Source organism: Aricia agestis, chromosome 3 (assembly GCF_905147365.1).
Source record: "Aricia agestis chromosome 3, ilAriAges1.1, whole genome shotgun sequence".
In the NCBI taxonomy this organism is placed as follows: domain Eukaryota; kingdom Metazoa; phylum Arthropoda; class Insecta; order Lepidoptera; family Lycaenidae; genus Aricia; species Aricia agestis.
In genome coordinates this window covers 12,302,725-12,323,260 of record NC_056408.1, presented here as the reverse complement: position 1 = coordinate 12,323,260, position 20,536 = coordinate 12,302,725, and the positions used below count along the sequence as shown (strand labels likewise).

At 39.2% G+C, this 20,536-nt stretch overlaps 1 protein-coding gene and 1 pseudogene across 1 annotated transcript; both read left to right on the top strand.

Moving 5' to 3' along the window:
- The first annotated feature begins 2,118 nt into the window (after nt 1-2,118).
- On the top strand, nt 2,119-6,587 carry LOC121740495 (annotated as a pseudogene).
- Nucleotides 6,364-19,392, top strand: LOC121725401. The gene is made up of 11 exons (XM_042112317.1): nt 6,364-7,990; nt 8,977-9,058; nt 9,483-9,549; nt 10,006-10,119; nt 12,127-12,217; nt 13,746-13,925; nt 14,605-14,734; nt 15,102-15,246; nt 16,721-16,826; nt 17,582-17,729; nt 18,960-19,392. The coding sequence occupies exons 1-11, from the start codon at nt 6,599-6,601 to the stop codon at nt 19,040-19,042; spliced, it is 2,538 nt and encodes an 845-aa protein (XP_041968251.1). The 5' UTR covers nt 6,364-6,598; the 3' UTR covers nt 19,043-19,392.
- Nucleotides 19,393-20,536: the final 1,144 nt, after the last annotated feature.

Here is a 20,536-nt window from a genome sequence, read left to right as displayed (position 1 = left end):
CCTTGACCAAACAAATGATGTGACAGATTACTTGAATAAAATTAATAATGTAGGAGTGCCAGTTTTTGAAAGTCCATTCAGTGAACATTGTGAGAATCTTATCATCGATGAGAATACTCATGAAGATTCTATGCAAGATCAATTTCCAGAATGTAATGCGTTAAAACGAGCACAAAGTTTCGATATATCATATATCTATACAAAAAATACTGATATCTTACCAGACGATAACGTGTACCAAAATCGGCGATCTGAACCCGATCTATCTAAGTATGGACTTTACCTTGAAGCTGACATAGTATGTGAACCCGTAAGTGCTCAACCGATAGTGTTAAATAACCCTTTCTATGATGGTACGTACGCTTTAAATTCGTCGCAAATGGATCCAACTGCTATGATACTACCTGAAAATTATTTAGCCTTTGAAGATTCTTTTATACCCACATGGGAATGTAAACCAGAAATGATTGTTAACAGGGAATTGAACCCAGGGCTTTATTACGATGAACTACCTCTTATACCACCAAATGACCCATGGTCTGTGTATGGTGCCGACAATGCTTATGGGTATTACACTCCACAATTTGATTTACCGATACAAGAAGGATTACAGTACTTGCGACTCAGTGATATGGATTATTCTATACCTCAGTATAAAAGCTTACCAAATACAGATCCAGAAATTAACACCGAAGATGCCGCTGTCAAAGTACAAGAAGTTACTGATGATTGTTATGCTATTGATGACAATAATAACAATAATTGTATGAAGTCTCAAGCTTCCTGTGGTTCGTCTGCAACAGTTAAAGAAATCGAAAAAACTCAAGTGACAGAAAGCTCTAGTATAAATTTGACTGACAGCAACACTCTGCATTCAATAGAGAATAATACTAGCAATAGGGAATCTACAGCTTGCAGTGAAGAGTCACAAACTGCTGATAATTCTTTTGACGTCACTTCTAGTTTGGCGTTCATGCCTAGTAGTAAAAGTTCACAAGTTCCCCAGTGTTCAGATGATACTACTTCAGGCGATACTTCTCCATGCTCAACAGATTACCAAGAAGCATCAGCCCTGGACATAGGTCAAAGTTTAGATGAACTTTCATCTGATAGCTCAGATTTCTCGCAGAGTCGCGAAGAACTGTCTCCATTAGTAGTAGATCAAAAAGTAAATGCTGTTCCTGCTACGCCTGTAACGTCTAGTCATAGTGATAATAGTAAATTGGAAAAAGTGAATTCAGGACCGTCTTTGGCGAACTTTCCTCTTAGTCAACTTCCATCAATTCCATTAGTAGAATCCTTGCCGACGACGTTACCACCACTACCGTGTGGCCAAAATATTTCAAAATTAAATTCTGCACAGCTACAAAATAACCAAAATTCGAAATTTTCAAACAAACCAGCTAATGTGCTAGATTCGAACAATAACAGTGACGTGTTTATTTTTAAATCTCAAGACCAACTACCTCACAATGGTGACATTGGTAAGAAATTCCCGGTACATAAAAATCAGCATCCACACCCACCGGAAGTGCCATCTGCATGGCTAACGAAATCGAACGTCACCGATGAACGCATTCCGAGCGCTGCACAGGCCCCACAGATTACAGTTCAGAACGCCCAAGGGGAGTGCAGAACCTTCGATAAAAGCCCTAAGCCACCATCGCAACCTACCACGACCGCCAAGGATAGTCAGTCTACATCAGAACAGCAACCGTCGTGCTCGTATGTGCAAACCCAAGTACCACCACAAACATCACAACTGAAACCTGAGAAAGAAGTTGAGGTCAGCAAAATATTTTACTTTTGTTAAATTCAAAAAGTCAATTACGTGTTTACCTATTACAGCTGGGCCATTAATTGACTTTTTGTCTTTCCTAACGCTTGAATTGATATAACAAGGTACGGAATGCTATGTTTTGAGAGCAAGGCGTGTAAAATTAAATTATCAGGTCAAGGATTGAATGCATCATCTGAGTGCTGGTGTCTGAATATTGCCAACTTATTAAATTATTACGCGTTATTGTAGTATAGGTACCGAGGAATGTTGGAAATCAAATTAATAGTATAATATTTCATTTGAAATCATAATTAATAAAAAATATAAATTAATTTAATTCCAAATATTCAATCGACAATTGTATCTATTAATATGGAGATACAATGTATAGAACGTAAGTACTAGGAAGAACTTATTATATTATGCAGAAAACATGTACGTATAATTGACGAAAATAGAGCGCCTGGCACTGACTATGGAGTTCCATAGGCGACCGGTAGATGGCGCCACGTGCTAGCGACAATATAAATGTAAGAGCGCATGCGCACTAAAATAGCACTCGTTACCTTCACCTAGGGAAAATAAAACGAAATTCCCTTTAGAAAATAAACTGACTAATACATAATAATATTTAAGAGACTCAGCTCCCAAATGCTGTGTTGAAATTAGTGCAAATTCATTACACTAAGTACGCTAACGCTTCAATTGTTTTGAATCGTTACATAAATTTCTTAAATTGAAACTGGTTCCATCCAGTTCGCATCAGTTGCTCAAGCGTCTCTGAAACTTTGCCTGTAATGTTTCGTAGCTTAGTACGGAAGCTCGTAAGAACATAATATTTTTGCATAAACGTTTCACTTTGAAATAAAAGACTACTGTACCGATGTTCTTTTCTAATATTAGATTTGACGTAATGTTTGTAGATATTTTTGGTTTTATTGCAAATTTTTGTCTGGAGCGATGCCGATGCTATCGTGACGTTTGCAAACATTTCCCTGACGCTTCTCTCGTTTTTAACTTTGGCCATATTATAAATCTGAACGATCCCTGTCTGTAAGTTGTATTATTTTAATCTTATTTCGACTGCAATCCGTAATCAACCCGTAGACAAAATCAAAAGGACAAGAGTAGATCAGAAGGGACTATTACGTATAATTTAGTTTTCACTTCGTTTTATTGAATTTTATGTATTTTTTTGGCCTTTAAAAGCTATCGTTTTGTAATAATTTTGTATGCGGTATGCGGCTAACTTATGTCCGATTGTAAATCGGCACCGCGACCGGCCCCTGCTTTGTATTTAGCTATAGGCTCGTTTCTTCCGCTTGACCTTGTTACTATCGTTTAGACACATTGCGCTAGTTTTCGCTGCATTGATTTTTTTCTTCACAAATTTTCTTTCTAAGGCATAATATTTAATATGTAAACGAGGGGTATTCAAACATCGTGTATCTAAAGCCTCGTTATCATTCAGATATCTAAAGCTTAGCGACGTTTACAATGTTAACAAGTTCATTGTTGCGTTCTCGTATGCATTCACTCCTTCGCACGAAATATTATTATACACTGTTTTTGTTAAATGAATAGTGCCATCCCATTGTTGATGCTTAACCTTGTTTACATACATAATATTATAGATAATGTTGTAAACTTTTTTCATGTTTTGCTGTTATCACTCACTAGTCACTCCCCACACAAGATGTTCACTCGGCAGCCGCGTGCCCGCGACCCGCGCCGTCCGGGATCACACAGTGCATTTTCCCATATACAGTCAGATAAATAATATCATAAAATCAGAAAAATACAATAGTGCTATTGTTAAAATTTTTAAATAATTTTAAGAATAAAACGTGTCATTGTGTATGTCAATAAATGTTCAGTACCTATAGGAGCGACTAGCGTGTGAATCACAAAGATAATTCATGGAAAAATATCTGGCGTAGCGTTTGCAGAATATACCAATGAACGAGGATAAATGAAATCCTGTTTGAACCGCAATCTACCACATCGGATAGCTTTGTTTATTAGTGTTTAGTGACTTTTAATTAGTGCACGAGTCGCGACGTTGGTCCTCCCCGCAGTCGGCCGGCGGCTCACGGACGACGCACTCCCACGTGGTCGGTTCCCGATACTTTTGACTTCTAAAGATATCCGAGTTTCGATTGAACACTACTATTTATTACACGTTTTCTGTACTCGAAGCGGGGCCTTCGGCTCTCGGACGCCATCACTCCAGTAGTAAATCAGCCGGTCGAGCACCCGCCCGCCCCATGCAATAGTGTTATGTGTGAATCAGTGAAGTGAATATGGCTGAAATAATTTTAAAAAGCGACCGAGTGAGGATACCGTTTCGCCTGACGTCGTTCTACGACCTGTACAGGCGGTTCCTCGAGGAGCACGGCTGCAAGTGGCACGATATTGCCAAACTCCTCACCGTCGTTGCCGAAATACTCTTTGACGTCGATGATGCGTGCACTAAAATTGCGGGCAAGGTCAGTTTTTTCAAATATTAACCTGTCGACGTTTAAAAAAGTTTCTTACCGATTGCCACTTCATATTTACTCGTGAGGAATATTGCCATTGTAAAAAGTAAAAAATGTGAGAAAAACAAGTTCAATTCTCTCGAGTTCATTCAAAGTTGAATTTCTTTTGTTCGGCTCGCCCCTAGAAACAGGGGTCTCGCGAGCGTAGTAGGGATGATTCCTACCTGGATATTCCGTTTTGAATCAGTACAAAATACGTTTAACAGCTGGCTCGGTGCATGCCATGTGAACACTGAACAGTCAAAAGTCTGCTGCATACATGGCGCAAATGATTTTAAGAAACTTTTCGCCCAAGTCTAGAACGCAAATATTTACCGGATTTCGCGATTTATGTGTAGTTATACAGAGAGTCGTGTATCGTAAAGTTGAAGACGCTGTAAAACTGTTAATAAGTGTGCTTAATACATGTGTTTTGTATCTTATCGCTCGCGAAGAAGATTTTATCTCGGTGAGGTTGATTCCGTCCGACGGAAAATATCTTCTGCTACTTTAAATACTTATTGTGTTTAGTCTGATAAGTGATAACGTACAACCTGCATAATATAATAATTTTCGTCTGTTAGTGCCATAACGATTGAATATACAGTATATTTATTTCTGAATTTCATTTGCAGTAGAATGCAACTAAAAAACTTTGATAACGAAGTAAAATACATGCCATCTAAATTCTACTAAATCGAATTTTGATCGTCGTCAATAGTACAGTATTTTTTTTGTTTATACGTAGGTATTAATAGTTTGGTAGATAGTAAGCATAGTTGATAGTATAGATTAGTTTAACAAACAGCAGGAAGTGGGACCCGCATCGTATCATTTTGTGTCATGGTCCATGGAAGCTCACATTCCTCTAACAAAGTTTTCAGTTGAAGTTTACAATAATATTTTTATCTATTTTAATTTCACATAGACTTTTATAAATAAGTGTAGGAACATCAATAGTGTATCAATTCAGTAATATACTGTTCAATGTTCATGTTTTCTATGTTAACATTATTGCTTAGTTAATGTAATCCATAAAACAGTTGCCTATTAGAAAACTTTGGGGTATTTACTATTTAGAGTTGCTACGGTTTTTACTCCAGTATTCGCTGAAAATGAACGTTACGTGCCTCTGAAAAATGTTAGCTAGGTGAAAGTAACGCTGCCTCGATGTCGACTTGCGATAACAATGCTCCAAGAATGTTCAGATCAGACTTTCCGTTTACTAAATTTATACGGCAGAAATAACCACCGAGAAAGTAAATCACGGACTCTCAAACAGTAGCTGCCTCTAATATATTTCGTTCTGTTAGTATTGAAGGTAAAAGTTGTAGCAAACTGAACTGGCACGCTCTTGGGTAAATATAAAGCACGCATCTAACTATGAGCATAATAGATAGTGTCCTAATCTGCCTAGCCAATCAGCCGGAGATCACGCTCACTATAATGGCCAGAAGATGATGATAACGTTGACCTCAGATAGTACGCGTCGTGAGCGCAGGTTTACGTTTCATTACGTGCTAATTTAATTTTTTATACCGATGCGCGGACGCCGGCGGGCCGTGTACCGCGTCCACGCGCTCCAATGACCCAATTAGTTACCGTTTATTGACAGAGCCGTCTCGGCTCCGGAGCTCGAGTGAAAGCACGGCTTCAGGTACACACAATTAAGGAGATGTTCTCGTATCGGCGGACACGAGCCGAGGAACTCGGCGAATACTTGTTTCAGTATCGTATGTTTGTTTTCGTGTCGAACGAAAGAAACATTGACTGATAATATTGTCTGGCTCCCGATACTGCAGCAGCTGATAGTGTTTCGTTATCGCGTGATACGAGTTAATCTTTAATTATGTACCTACTTAAATCTGGTGGCCGACATGTTTCTTAGCTTCTATTAGTAGCCGTTTACAAGCTGTCGTCGAATTTATTGAGCGGTTCATGCGCAAAATGCTCTAAATGAATACATTTACCGGGTATGATGCGACGAAAATGCGCGTGCGGCAGCACCTCGGGAGAGCGCGGGAGGGCGCTCCCACGGGTTGCCGATATTTTTAGTTCGCGACCATTACTTGGCAACGACGGCCGCACTCGCCTGCGCTAGTGATCTTTCTCAAATCATGTCGCGCTAGAGCCCACTCCCGGTACTGGGCCAACGGGAGTTATGTGATACACGACTACACCTTCCACTCGAGTACCGCCGAAACGGAAACCTAGTTTGTGATAAGTTATATTAAAAATATTATGATATTCAACTATCATGTAATTTATCCCGGCTAAAGTGTATTGTTCGATTACGAGTATGGCCAACGTGAGCGCCGCCGGTGGAAGTGCTCCGAGCCCTCGGCGGCAGAGGTACACGCGGGCGTCCACCACTAGTGTGACTCAACTTTTGTCCGACGGATATTCGAGTATTATGAATCGACTCACGCGAAGAGGACCCTCGGAGAAGAGTGACCACATCGTCGATTCGAAGCTCAGCATTTCGCGCCCTCGATTCGATGACAAGTTTTCTAATAAAAATTCTGTTTTGGCGAATGTGCGTCGTTACGAGAATAATAGACGGATATCTCCGTACACGTTCACGTCGAGTGTATCGGCTAAGAAGCTCAACGACGACAGAGCCTACTCGAGTTACCTGAGCTCGTCCAAGCCGCGCGTGGACGCCTCGCCTGTGCTCCCCAACTCGGGTGTCAGCGCTCTCAACCGCACCGACTCGTTTAGGAGGGCACACCTGAAAGATGCCAAACTATCACCCTGTACGAAACGAATTCCTCTCAAGGAGACCAATAACAATATCGCCAGTAGCACCGTTACATTAGGTACGACGCGAAGTCGCCTGGAGGACAAATATTCGTCCGTTTTAGATAAAATAGCCGTCCAGAAAAAGGAGAGGGCGCGGAAAGAGAAGGAGGATCGTGACAAAACTCTCGAACCGGAAATTAATTTTTCGCGAGGCCTCATGAGGAGTTTAACTACGGCAGTTTTCGGCGAAAACTCCTTCAGAAGAAATAATTACTCGCGTGAAAAAACCAGAGACAAAACGCCTTTTAAAAATGGCCCCGATCGCCGCTTATCGTCGAGTCACAAGCAGTTCGATAAAAACGAGTACAAAAATGGGTTCGACGTGACCCTCAGGGAACGTCCCCACTTCGGTAAGGACAGAGATAGCATTTATCGCCGACATCAAAGGAGGTCACTTCGGGCCGCAAAAAGTGTAACCGATAGAACCGAAGGAAAGCTGTCCTTGAGACCCGTCGACATCGACATACAGCCGAGCACCAGGGACCTGGTGTCTCCCTTGCAACAGAACAACACGACCGCAACTAAGCCGGTGATTAAAACACCTGCGTCATCTCCGGTGAACGAAATTGGCAGACAGAAACAAATATACTTTCCATCTAGCGACGAGGATGACGATAAAACTCCCGTGGGCGATCGCGTTCTCACCGAGAGGGAAACGAGACGGAAGGAGATTCAGAGCCTCATAATGAAGTACGCTCACCTGGATGAGGTTTACGGTCGCATGGACAAGGAGCAGAACGGGGTGACGAGCGATGCGCTAGCTCCTAAGATGCCGGAACCCATCCAGCCGATAAACGTCGGGGATATCGTGGCCCTGCCGCCAGAGCTGCGCAGCCGGCAGCGGCCGCAGAAGGCGCGGCACCACACGAGGCGCGCGGCCACGCCGCCTGTAAGCACAAGCTAATCGCCTGCTTCCGCATCTGTGTGCCGCTAACACCTGGTCCGTGATTTTTCTACTATCGAAAACGTAATATCGATAAATGTCCAAATATCACAGTAACTTTATTCGTATACTTCATGTGACGTAAAAAATGGCTAAAATAATAACATAATACGGGTATCTGTTGTCGTAACATACACAAAAGCGTTTGAATACGCACTTTGTATTAGATGCATGTATTTTGCTTCGTATAATCGGAAACAAAAAAAAAAACAACTTAAGTATTTATTAAAATATTAATATGATGAAAACGGGTAGTTTGAAAAATTATGCCTGAACATGTCAAACTCATCAAATTTAAATATGAAGTGATAAATTATAGATGTTGACGAAAAAATTAAGTTTTTTGGTCATGATATTGCATGCTCTAAGCTTTGTTATGCGTTTTTTCTCAAAAATGTCGGTGTTTCGCGTTAAAACTATTATAAGTTACTTCTCGCGACGACATTCCATTTCTGAAAATCAAAGTGTTAGTATTATGATTTGTAACCGAGAAGATGAGTGCTAGGATCGGGTGGACACTGTTATCCTTATGCGAGGCGATGTCGCGGATGTGATGCGTGATGTGAGCGAGAGCGGGTAAGGTGACCCTCCTCCCCGGTCCCGGTCGGTTCCCTGTCCCGCTCGCGGCGCGGCGCGGCGGCCGGACGCCCGCGACCGCGGTCCGGGCGTCCGCCCCGGCGCGCCCCTCGGAGCGCAGCGCCCACCCGTCCGCCCTCTAACAGCATGTTCGACACACCATACAAATGTCGCTTGTCTGACGGGCAACCGTTCCATTGTCTGATTGTTGGGTACAACACTACTCGTGTGGCGAACGCGTGGCGCTCTCCGTGGCATGTGCTGATGTGGCGTGTGTCGTCGCGGTGGCTGTGGTGGCGCGGTGGCGTGGCGGGGCGTGCGGCGCGGCGCGGGCGGCTGCGGTGCGGCGCGTGCAGAGCTCCCGGGCCCGCTCCTCCGTCAAGGACGACAAGGATGGACACCTGGTGTACTGGCCCGGATATGTCATGGGAGCGAGATGTTCGTGTCCACAAACATAACTTTAGACTTGTATAATTACACACCTAAACCTTAACGTACATCAGCATCACACTGCACACACAGACACTCCACTACAGTTAACATTTTGTACTCCTATCGAATTATTTACAAACAGATTTTGCATACTTCAAGCTACTGCAGATTCGAGTTCTGAAGACTTAGTATTTTTTTTATTTAAATTTTTATTTCAAAGTTAAATTTTCAAACAATGGTAGCAGGAAATGCTATAAAAATCATCCGAAGTCATACGGGACTCGCAACCATTGGTCACGTTTGCGATCGAGTAGACCGACCGATGTTTACTCGGTCGTTGAATTCAATAAATGTGGTACCAATGCTGAAATCCTCTATGGCTTAGTCGTGTGTCTAGTCGTGTAACGCGTGTTCGCTTGGTTTATTGCAGACAAAATCATCGAGACACTCGGTGAGGGCACTTTTGGCAAGGTCGTCGAGGTGAAAGATTTACAAATGTAAGTAGTATTCAGTAGATACCACACATTAATACTTTTGATATTATTTATGTATTGTTATTAGTTATTACAAGTATTTATATTTTATCACATGATAAGAGAAAGTTATCAACAAATATAAGAAGAATTGCAAATAAAAGTGGGTGTTAATAACCTCTTCAAATTTTAATTTGCATCCACTAGGATATTGTTAATTAACCTGATCGCTTGCCGATTTCATTAATTATTATATCATCAGCTGACTTAATTATGTTATTTTAGAAATGCAGGAAATTTTTAATTTTATTATGACTTTCACTCGCTGCATCCGATTTCTAGAATTTTTGCATTTCACACATTGAGTACAATACATTTTTATTTTAGTAGCTTAAGAATTATGAGTATGGAGAGAATTCTATATAGATTAGATATTTCTAAAAAAATGTCACTATAATATTATTTTCGTTTAAATTTCAGGGAGCACAGGATGGCTCTGAAAATAATAAAGAATGTTGAGAAGTACAGAGAGGCTGCAAAATTAGAAATAAACGTACTAGAGAAATTGGCTGACATCGACCCTGACTGTAATAAGTGAGTATGTTTTAGTTTGAACTTTTAAAGCGTAGAATAAATAGAAATGATAGTACTCAATAAAGCTTCGGATGGCGCCTAGATGACGGAAATTAAATCTTTACGTCTCATGCATTCCAAGCAACATTGCTTTGATTGTTACAATGTACATAAATCACAAAATTGCGCGTATGAAAACGTTTTTGATGATTCAGCCGAGGACGCTTGTTGTTTGGGCTCGAGGTATCTGTGGGGTATTTCGCGCTCATGAGGACGGGATATCTGACCTTGCCCGTTTATACGCGACGTTATAGCCGCCCCTGGCGCCGCGCCAACCCGACTTGGTGTCAACCAAAACATAAAAATACCGCCCGATATACAAATGGCAATTCTCGGAGAGATTATTTCACCTCGTTTTCGCCAATCTACACTTTTTTTCCACACCTGTCAAATGGGATTTTAAATGTAGAGTTTTAGAGGCTAAGACCCAATTTCACCAACCTCTGTTTGTTAAATCCTAACAAGGCATTACTTAACGGAACTTGGAAAATTAAACAGACTGTTAAAATACTTATGTCCCACAGTAAAAATTTAACAGCGGATTAGTAAATGCAATGTTAAGTGAACAACGAGTGAACAACTATCAATTCGTTCATTCTTGTTATAAAGCGACGAAATTGCAATGTACAAGATTAATACGACATGTTTGCTGCAATGTGTCACTTTCTTCCATAGTAGTATAATAGTAGATAATGCGACCAAATTAAAATATCACTGATCGCATACATTTGTTACGCTATAATAGTTCTTCTTAATTTACCAGGTTAATAATTATTATCTGTCAAAGCTGAAAACATGAATCATAATACAAACTTTTATTTACATATTTTGGTTTGGTAATTTTGATACAAGTTAGTATATTTGCAATGTCAAGGAAAATCCGAGGGCTGAATTTTTGACAAAGTGAAAATAAATAATCGTTCATAACTATGAAAATAATTAATAATAAGGACGTAGCGGAAACATGGCGGAAAGACTCAAAAGTTCTTTTATTGATATTGCATATTATTGTCTTTGAAAGTAATTCTTTTGACTCATATAACAGCCTGTTAAATATTTAACGGACCTCCACAGCAGGAATTAAATTTAACACCGTGTTAGGTGATTTAACATGACATTAGGGCATGGTGGAACGCTCGATAGCTCTAACAGGCCATTAACTGATTTAACAAGCCATTATTTATTTAACATTGCTTGATGAAACTGGGTCTAAAAGTAGGTGACGACAGTGGACTATAAATTGTAATTATTGTATGTTGTGTTTATGTGTTATCGATTGAGGACGCCAAAATTATTTTCAGTGTGTTTGGTCCGAAAATATCTACATTGACTGTTTATTTATTGCTTTTCTAACCTGTCCGTCGATGTAGATATATTATAGAACTGAACTGTAACGCGATAATGCCAAATATAAAAACAGCAAACAATACATAAGAACACGTAATATGTGATAGCAAGTTTATCTCTTAATTCACTTAGCAAGTAGCAACAGTGTTATTTCAAATGTCTATTTACATTGGCAAATCAGAGGTTATGATAACGATAAGAATTGCGCATCGTGAATTGCCCCCTTGTCAAATGTCTAAACAGATTTGATACTATTCCTGCCACACTAGTCATGAGTAGTCATGAGACTGTTGAGTGCTGACTAATACCTCATCCGGTCGTCGAGCTTTTCTAGATTTATTATCTTCTAAAAAATATCCAGTAGGTAAAATATGGATTAGCAAACCTGTATTGTAATTTATATCATTCATTTATTTATCCTATGGTCCATTATCATATTACTACAGGCTCTCCACGTAAGCTGGTGATTCTGTATCCCATTATCGACGTCGGTTGTGCGTACTGCAGACAGCGTCATCCATCATGGCTCAATACGCATATAGCCTATGGCCCATACAAACAATATAGCCCTACATCCAAACTTTATCCTTGTATTAATGGTATGTGTGAATATTGTTACAGTTTATGTGTGAAGATGTTGGACTGGTTCGAGTACCACGGCCACATGTGTATCGCCTTCGAGATGCTGGGACAGAGCGTGTTCGATTTTCTCGTGAGTATCGACACTATATTATTAATTATACTCTTGTATTATACTAATATGAAGTGTCAGTTGTTACTATTTATAGCAATGAATTTTCCTGTTCTCGAGTGTTACAAAACTTATGCTGGATTTACACGGGTCGATTTTAGTCGCGCGGCAAGTCACCACTCACCAGTCGAATCGCCTGACCATGCCGAATCGCCACCCCATTTACACATTCCATAAAAATCGCCTGTGCCGCCCGAGGTCTGCGCTCGCTACAGTGCCGACAAACTATGTATTTACAGCAAGCGATCGCTTGCAACTAAGCGTTTGCACGGTCGATTTTAGTCACCAGCCGCATGCGGCCATCGGCCGCACGTCTTTGGGGCTTGCGGCTTTAGCCGCATGCGGCGTAGTCAAATTGCCATTTAGACGGTAGATTTTCGCCGTGCGGCTTTAGTCACCCGTGTAAATCCACCATTATAGCGTTTTCCCTTTGATATGCTTAATTACTTTTGTCAATAATTACGGCAAGATTATTATAGCTACAGAATAAATGATAACAAATGAATATATTAACAGACTAAGACCCAATTTCACCAACCTCTGTTTGTTAAATCCTAACAAGGCATTACTTAACGGACCTTGGAAAATTAAACAGACTGTTAAAATACTTATGTCCCACAGTAAAAATTTAACAGCGGATTAGTAAATGCAATGTTAAGTGAACAACGAGTGAATAACATTCAATTCGTTCGTTCTTGTTATAAGGCGACGAAATTGCAGTGTACAAGTTTAATACGACATGTTGGCTGCAATGTGTCATTTTCACCTTATTCGTATAATACGTCATCTGGTAGATAATGCGACCAAATTAAAACATCACTGATCGCATACAGTTGTTACACTACAATAGTTCTTTTTAATTTACCAGGTTAATAATTATGATCTGTCAAAGCTGAAAACATGAATCATGATACAAACTTTTATTTACTTATTTCGACTTGGTAATTTTGATACAAGTCAATGTATTTGCAATGTCAAGGAAAATCCGAGTGCTGAATTTTTGACAAAATGAAAATAATTATGCATAACATGAAAAATAATAAATAATATGTAAGGATGTGGCGAAACATGGCGGCAACACTCAAAAGTCAAAACAGATTCTTTTATTGATATTGGATATTGTCTTTAAAAAGTTGTTGTTTTGACTATTATAACGGCCTGTTATATATTTAACGGACCTCCCCAGTAGGAATTAAAATTTAACACCGTGTTAGGCGATTTGACATGACATTAGCATATGGTGGAACGCTTGATAACTCTAACAGGCCGTTAACTGATTTAACAAGCCGTTATTTATTTAACATTGCTTGATGAAACTGGGTCTAAAGGACAAAGATATTTTTTTAACAATATCTCATTTTGTCTATACTTTCATAGAAATAAACATTACCACGCTGGCTTTGCTAAGAGCGGTAGTTATAAAATGGATGATTGGATTTTAAGTATTTATTGCTATTTGTATGCTAAATATTGTATTTATAAATTTCAGAAAGACAACAACTACCAACCTTACCCGCTGGAGCAAGTCCGCCACATCTCGTACCAGCTCATATACAGCGTGCTGTTCCTGCACGAGAACAAACTGACGCACACCGATCTCAAACCAGAGAACATACTGTTCGTGGACAGCGACTACGAAGTCGTCAGTGTATATAATAGTTCTAAGAAGGTGAGATACTGTTTCAATTTTGACATGAACGTTAATTGTGTTTACGAACAATGAACATTCTAGACTCATGTTGGCCTGACTGTAAAACATTTTAAACCAAATTGTAGGAAAGTAAAAAAAGCTTTTTTAACACTCTGTGTGTTGTATTGTAAATTGTAATAGAATAATACCGATCCGTAAGAAGATATGTACCATGAATGTTTTTATTAGTAAGAGGGTATGCAATTTTTAACCGACTTCCAAAAAAGGAGGAGGTTACGTTCCACTGTAACTATACAGGTGAAACAAAACTAAGTGATGATAATACTTTAGGGTGTGTATGGATCCCCTGTACATAGTTCACTTTTGTATGCACACACACACAGCACAGCAACATTTTTTTCACTTTTGTATGGGGAAACTAGTGACGCTGGAGCGCTTGCCCATACAAATCACAAAAAAATTTGCTCTTTCAGCGCTGCTGCTTTCACAGTGAACTCTCTACAAGGAACACGTACACACCCTAAAGTATTATCACTTAGTTTTGTTACACCCTGTATAGTTACAGTCGAACATAACCTCCTCCTTTTTATTAGGCAGTGGAGATATTTTTTTATTTATTAATAACTCTGTATATTAGGCAGTGGAGATATTTTTTTCGACATGAAATAAAACTAACCGTTATGGTGTGCGTTTCCAGAAGCACGACCTGCGGCGCGTGAAGCGCAGCGACGTGCGTCTGATCGACTTCGGCAGCGCCACGTTCGACCACGAGCACCACAGCACCATCGTCTCCACCAGGCACTACCGCGCGCCGGAGGTCATATTAGGTAATATAACTTGACAAACTTGCATGACGTCTCACGTCTCACCGTTGCGAGGAATGTGTTTTTAAGATTCAATAGAATCGCTGCGCTGAGCGAGGTCACGGCAAGCTCACGTCAATGAAGCGATTCTATTGGTTCTCAAAAACACATTCCTCGCAACACATCTCTGGTGGAAACGCATCCCTAGAATCTTGTTGAAATGTCTCAGCCCTGTCAAACATTCGCATTTCTTTAAAGTTAGCGTTTCTGCTACGTAAAATCACTTATTGATGTCCATACTGATAAATTTAATATTATAAATGCAAAAGTGTTAACTAAACTTAGTAAACTTAAACTTAGTTAAGTAACGGCGTATATTGTGTGTTCGCAGAGCTGGGTTGGGCGCAGCCGTGCGACGTGTGGTCCATCGGGTGCATCATGTTCGAGTTGCACCTGGGCATCACGCTGTTCCAGACGCACGACAACAGAGAGCATCTCGCCATGATGGAGCGCATCCTCGGACCCATACCCTACAGGTAACTATCGAAAGGAATCGATTGCAAGTGATTTTTCGAACAGAAAATCGGCCAAGTGCCAGTCAGATTCACGCACGAGGAGTTCCGTACCGGTATAGAGCGAAAGTAGACAAAATATTGTGGTTTTTGTATATCCTTAAATATTTATTTTATTTTTAGTATTTGTTGTTATAGCGGCAACATATATAGGAGAAGGTGGTAATGTGGCCCCCCACTTTGTTTTCCAAGCATTGTTTAAAAAATATAGGAGTCAGAAACCTACAAAATACATTATGGGATTTCTTATTCATTTGCTCAAACATGTCTTAGGGAATAAATAAAACTCGTGCAGGATAATCGAAAGTTCTTATTATTCTTAATCAGTCACATTTGGTATTTTGAGATCAAGTGATGTTAATGTGACCCCCCGGGGATGTCACATTAAATGTATTTCACAAGTGAAACTTTACGGCAAAAATCACAAATGTAATAGTCACCTTTGGAGCCTCCACAGTCTACATAGCCCATTGGCCATTAGTCAAAAATTTGAGACTGTACCCATGGCTCTACAACTATCGAAATAAAATCACACACAATTAAAAGTTTCACCGATTGCAAGTTTAAACTCGATCAAATGACAATCGAACTTGACAGCCTCTGTTGTATTTGTATGGTGCTAAATTATATTAGTAGCATGCCGCGAGCATCCCGTTCCACCAAAATTATACTGGATAGCGTTGTTAAAACATTTCGATATTGAAGGGGGCCAATATATTATATGCAGGGGCCACATTACCTTTTCCCTTACACAATCTGTGAAAATTTCAGAAGTCTAGCTATACAAGTTCTTGAGATAATTTTATTTTTAATTATTTAAGTACAAATATATTTAAAGGTTTTGTGAAAATTTCAAGTGCCTAACTGTTACTATTATTGATTACGAGCAAAAAAGCCAAAAAATAATCACGTTTCTTGTATTGGAGCCCCCTATTTTTTTATTTTTAGTATTTGTTGTTATAGCGGCAACAGATATACACAATCTGTGAAAATTTCAGAAGTCTAGCTATACCGGTTCTTGAGATACAGCCTGGAGACAGACAGGCAGACGGATAGACAACAAAGTCTTAGTAATTGGGTCCCGTTTTTACCCTTTGGGTACGGAACCCTAAATTCAGGTGTCTCGTTACACTCATTCCCGTATCGACTAGCTGATGATAGCAAGCATTCACAAGATGCAGACTTGCTCTTGGAACCTTCTTCGATAGTTTCCTTAGAACGAGGCGCCTTTAATTAAATGACTACTCTTACGAATCCATATTTTAAGTTTTATTCACTAGAAATTTGAAAGATCTACATAATATCTTCGTTTCTTGGAATCTTTGTTTTTATAAATAACTTACAATGTTCCCGCACCAAGCATACCAGTACGAGACATACACTCGCTTGATTACCGTTTGGTAATTTAAACTAACTTTCGCTCGACATTTTGTTACAGAATGGCTCGCAAGACTAGGACAAAATATTTCTACCACGGTAGATTAGACTGGGACGAGAGAACGTCGGCGGGCAGATATGTTAGAGAAAATTGTAAACCACTTTTGGTGAGTATAATTTAACTTTTATATAGAATATGAAATTATAGTTATTTAAATCTGTAAATACTAAATGCTAAACGTATAAATGGTCGCTGTTAAGCATTAGTGTCCTAACCCACAATTTCTTTTGTTGTTAAATTTTGAATGCAGTCTTGTTCTAAATCATCTACAGAACATAACTGCATTCATAACTCAATACGTAATTTTTGTGTGGGTTAGTACACGAATGCTTAACAGCGTCCAATTTAATAACGACATCACAAATTATATTATTAAACACATTAACATTATTAAAAACACTTTTTGGACGAGAAACTAGGACAGGCTATAGAAACGAGTACAACGACATTACGTTCTATATTTACATCACTATTATGTCCCAAATTGAAAAGACTAACAAGCGACCTAATGGCTCGACAATTGACGAGTGTCAATAAACTCCAAGCTACGCCAAATGTGCGGAAATTCTAATTCAAATGCTTTTGAATGCCAATTTTAGGTCAACGTTTCGTTATGAGCGTAAAACTGTACTTCCTTTTATACAATTGAAGTTGTCTAAAGCAGAATTTATTTATAAATTATAGTTTTTTATTAATAATGAAGTTAACCGACATGTTTTTTTATGTTAATCTTAATCATAATAACAAAACATTTTTATAGAAATAAGCCACAATAAATTAGAAAAGTAAAGAAAGTAGAAAGTATCGCTTTCGAAGTTTCTGTTACAAAATATATAATGTGGAATTTTTAACGCGTTACAGAGGTACCTGCAGAGCAACAGCGAGGAGCACCGGCAGCTGTTCGACCTGATCGTGCGCATGCTGGACTACGAGCCCAGCCAGCGCATCACGCTGCGGGACGCACTCAAACACCCCTTCTTCAGCAAACTGCCGCCGCACCAGAGGCTAGGTACGTCGCCACAAGCCTCGGACGTATAAAAGTTAGGTTACAACCTGAACATTGGTCTTCAGTCGCCATCGGATGTGCGCTATCATGCGTGGTGCCTACTCCGTGCGCGAGCTCTGATCGAGGGCTGAGGTGAGCCGCGTTTTGACTACGTAAAATACCTCAAACTTTCTCTACTATGATCTTACATTTTTGTTACTCCTCGGAGCTCGCACGCGAAGTATACACCAGCCGAGTAAACATCTTTGCACAAATGGTCCAGTTGACATTTTCAAATTACATACATCATAAAATAATTTAAAATTTGCTCAAACGTGTAGGTGTTATTTCTAGTTTACTATTTAAACTACGAGTTCATGGTCCTGCCAATCTAATACTTAGTGTAAAAGGATATTTGCGGTCGCAGTTGTGTGATGTGATAATTGTTTGTTATAGGACACCAGAATTCAAGGCCGTCGTATCTTAGGTCAGGCCTGTTTCCTCTTGTTAGACGCTTAACGGAGCTTAGTTTTGTTTTGTTTTCATAGCGAATTTATTTCGAACATCTTTAACAGCTCATAAAACAATCTCAATTTCATATTATTTGCTTGTATTTTGTAAGATATACCTTATGTTTTTGTTTGTTTGAACTTTCCTTCGAGAACTGTGCATTTTGCATGTTAGATTGGATCGTTGGTGCTGCTTCTCTGTATACGATGATGATGGATACATTTTTCCTTTTGTTTTTCTTATGCTGCAGCTCAAAGATTTAGTTAATGTTTCCTTTATACATACTTACCTTTCTGTGTACTGTTAGATGTTCTACAAGTAATCTTGTCTGTCGACGTACCGCGACTTGAGATTTAGTTTACTGTGGCACGATACGTACTAGCGCAAACTTGAAGTATGTGAAGCGACAACTAGCGCAAGTAACAACGCTTGGCTCAATTACCTATATGCAAACTACATGGCAATTCCAATCGTTTAAGTGTATCTAATATCCATGAAGTTTGAATATACAGCTTATCGTTGAAATTAAGTCGAAAATCTATTTCGCGACCGTATTATAATCAAAATGTGACCTTTAAATAAAATGTTGTATTTAACAACTCGACTCAGTTAATACAAGTAAAGATTACGTATAAATAACACAACATATTATTTTCCTGGTTTTGTGTTATTAGAAGCATTGTATGTCACCATTGTAGTAAACTAATACTTGTCAACTAATAAGTGTTTGTCTGTACGTTGCAGGCAGTGACCGGTCGCGGGGCAGCGTGTCGGGCGCGTCGGGCGTGTCGGCGTCGCGGTCGCGGTCGCACTCGCTGAGCAGGTGAGCCCGCCCCCCGCGCCCCGCCCACACCGCCCTCCGCGCCCGCACCGAAACACACCGCGTCATATTCTCTCGTATGTGTTCAATGGATTCGCGAGGGATGATCGACTATATTTTTAGTAAGCTGACGAAAATTAGCATGTTCTCACTGTAAATATATCGATGGGCTGTGCTACGGTCGGCCGGCCGCGACCGCGTGTCGGCGATGGACTTGTACATTTGTTATGATAAAGTGATAAGTGATATAATTATTTTGTCGGACGTTGTTGTATCCTAGATAATATTTTGTCGTGAAATCGGTCCTTCTCAATTTTTATTTATAATAACTATTCGAAATAAAGACTGTCAGTCTGATTTCTATGTTTCATTTGCGATCCTGTATTTTTTAAAATAGAAGAATATATTTATAAAAGATATACTTTTATTGAAGTATACTTTGTCTAAACACACTATGCCGAAGCTCCGCGGCGGAAATTCCGCATGATTACGTCAGCAATGTCAAACGCATACGCGACGGAATTTCGGCATGGTGTGTCATCGGTAATTTAAAATAGGCGAAATCAAGCCGTACTTCCGCCGCGAAAATTCGGTATAATGTGTTTAAACTCTTAAATATTTATTTTTTAAACGCTAGTGTTGGCATTCAAACTTACAACTCAAATAAAACAAAGCATTTTTACCTTTATAGAAATAAAACAAAGCATTTTTACATTTATAGATTTATTTGAATTTGTACAAATAAATATTATAGTTGATAAAAATTTTTACAGCAGATATTTGTGGACTCTCGTCTCAAATAAAGATTTTCAATTCCTACTCGCTAGTAATACAAAATATAGTCCTACTTTCATAAGTTTGACTTCCACGGCGCTGCAATTGGAATGTTATTAATCAGATCATCGCCTCGCGGTGACGCACAAAGAGCCAAAGTATAAAAATACATAGGAAAACATATTGAGTGTAAAAATACATTTTGCGTCATTGAGCTCTCACACCGCCCGCGCCACCTGGGCCCGTCGTCTGCCAAATTTTAATCGTTACAAAAGTTTCGATTCACAAAGAGACGAATCTCTTGCCAGGTACTAAACACAATAAAACAAAGTGGATTAGTCGTTAGCACATAAAAAAATATTAAATTAATTACAGACGAGTTAAGTAATCTTTGATATTTTATATCTAAAGCGAACATAATATTAATGTTTGTTTTTAACATTTATTTCTCGCAGTGAGCAGTCTTATCGTAAATAGAGCACTTTAAATACAATTTATAGAGACTACACATCGCATCGAGTGCTAATCATAATGTATTTGTTATTACTTAAAATTCAATTATAGTTTTATATATTATGCTTTTTCGTTTAAATATATCGAATTTAAATTTACATTTGAATTATTAGACATCAAGATTTACACCAGAAATAGTAATTCCAATTCTTTAAAACTCATAATCCCGTTTACTTTATATTTTAACAAAGCCTCTCACTAGACGAATTTACTA

Excerpts from the sequence above, each read along its gene's own strand:
- LOC121725401 (XM_042112317.1), top strand. The coding sequence starts at position 6,599 with ATGGCCAACGTGAGCGCCGCCGGTGGAAGTGCTCCGAGCCCTCGGCGG. Across the intron at positions 9,059-9,482 it reads ATATGTCATGGGAGCGAGAT|ACAAAATCATCGAGACACTC; the intron begins GTTCGTGTCCAC and ends GGTTTATTGCAG. Across the intron at positions 17,730-18,959 it reads GCCGCCGCACCAGAGGCTAG|GCAGTGACCGGTCGCGGGGC; the intron begins GTACGTCGCCAC and ends TGTACGTTGCAG.